Genomic DNA, 1,208 nt, shown 5'->3' with positions numbered 1-1,208 from the left:
ATAACTGTTGCCCTTCTTCGACAGCAAACATAACATGCTGCGGCTGCGAATCAAACGTGACAGAAATGTCGGCAGAGTTTAGAGCGAGATCTGCACACAAGAGTAATCAGCTTCATATTATTAGGTAGGGCCTCTCCGTGTCCAGGGAAAAAAGCCTGAGGCTGCGGAAGGCAGACAGGCTATCTTTCCACGTGCGTGTCTTTTAGAGTTTGTAGTCGTCAATCAATAAAGCTAGATTAAACTAGCTTGCGGGAACAGGGGCGGGTGAGAACGCCTGGCTGATCAATTGAAACTGCTCATTGACAGACGCACAGGAAGGCCGATTAAGATAATAAAAAGGGGCATGAATTTGCACAGGTAGTAGGTTTGACAGACATACTTGTGTCCCACGGAGCTGGAGGTGTGTAGTTGCTCACATCGATGGAGTCAGGGCTCTGGCCTGGTGTGACCAAGCCGTGGTTAAATAAAGCCAACTCGACGGTGCTGCTCTGGACGTTGGTGCTCATGGCAGTGGCGCCCGGTTCGCTGTGCTCAACAACAGATGAAGCCGGCCGAATGGAGTGGCTGCGCTGAGTCATGGCATGTTGTTGCGAATCAGAAGAGTCGTCGACGTTTTGCATGTATGATTGATATGTCTGCTGGCTATTTTTGGGGAAGGAGGCGTCGACCTGAGGCGTGGACAGGCCGGGCGCAATGTCGCAGACGGGCCCAGACATGGCAGGCTGGGTAGGAGAGCGAGAAGCATCACGTATGATGGAGGAGTAGGATGAGACGCCCGAACTTTCGTTAGCGGGGGGGTCGCGCGGGTGTTGGCGTCTTTTGTGCCTTCTTAAGTTTGCGGACTAAAGAGGGTGTCAATGACTAATGAGGGATGCGGATGTCCCAGTGTGCCATACGTTAGAGAAGACTTGATCGCAGTCTTGACACTTAAAAGGTTTCTCGCCAGTGTGAACATTATAGTGTTGGTCCAAGGTCTCCCTCCGGCCGAAGCTCTGTCATGAGAGCCGTTAGCAATGATGAGAGTATATTAATGGGCATCGACGAAGAGCTCACTTTGCCGCACTGGTTACAAGTGAGGCGGACACGTCCCATTGCGTATGACAGGAGATGAAGTAGTTCAATAAAGGAAATAGGGAGCTGAGGTGAAGAAGGCAAAGACGACTCCGGAAGAAGGCAGTTGCTTAATCGGTGATGAGTCTCGGAGAGGG

At 51.4% G+C, this 1,208-nt stretch overlaps 1 protein-coding gene across 1 annotated transcript; it reads right to left on the bottom strand.

Moving 5' to 3' along the window:
* Nucleotides 1-202: 202 nt before the first annotated feature.
* BBA_10232 (uncharacterized protein) lies at nt 203-716 on the bottom strand (the record flags this gene model as incomplete). Its single annotated transcript, XM_008605329.1, has 2 exons — nt 203-231; nt 380-716. The coding sequence occupies 2 exons, from the start codon at nt 714-716 to the stop codon at nt 203-205; spliced, it is 366 nt and encodes a 121-aa protein (XP_008603551.1).
* Between the last annotated feature and the right edge of the window lie 492 nt (nt 717-1,208).

Source organism: Beauveria bassiana (assembly GCF_000280675.1).
Source record: "Beauveria bassiana ARSEF 2860 unplaced genomic scaffold BBA_S00104, whole genome shotgun sequence".
Classification (NCBI taxonomy): Eukaryota; Fungi; Ascomycota; class Sordariomycetes; order Hypocreales; family Cordycipitaceae; genus Beauveria; species Beauveria bassiana.
The sequence above is the reverse complement of the archived record's forward strand: the minus strand, read 5'-3'. Positions and strand labels throughout refer to the sequence as shown.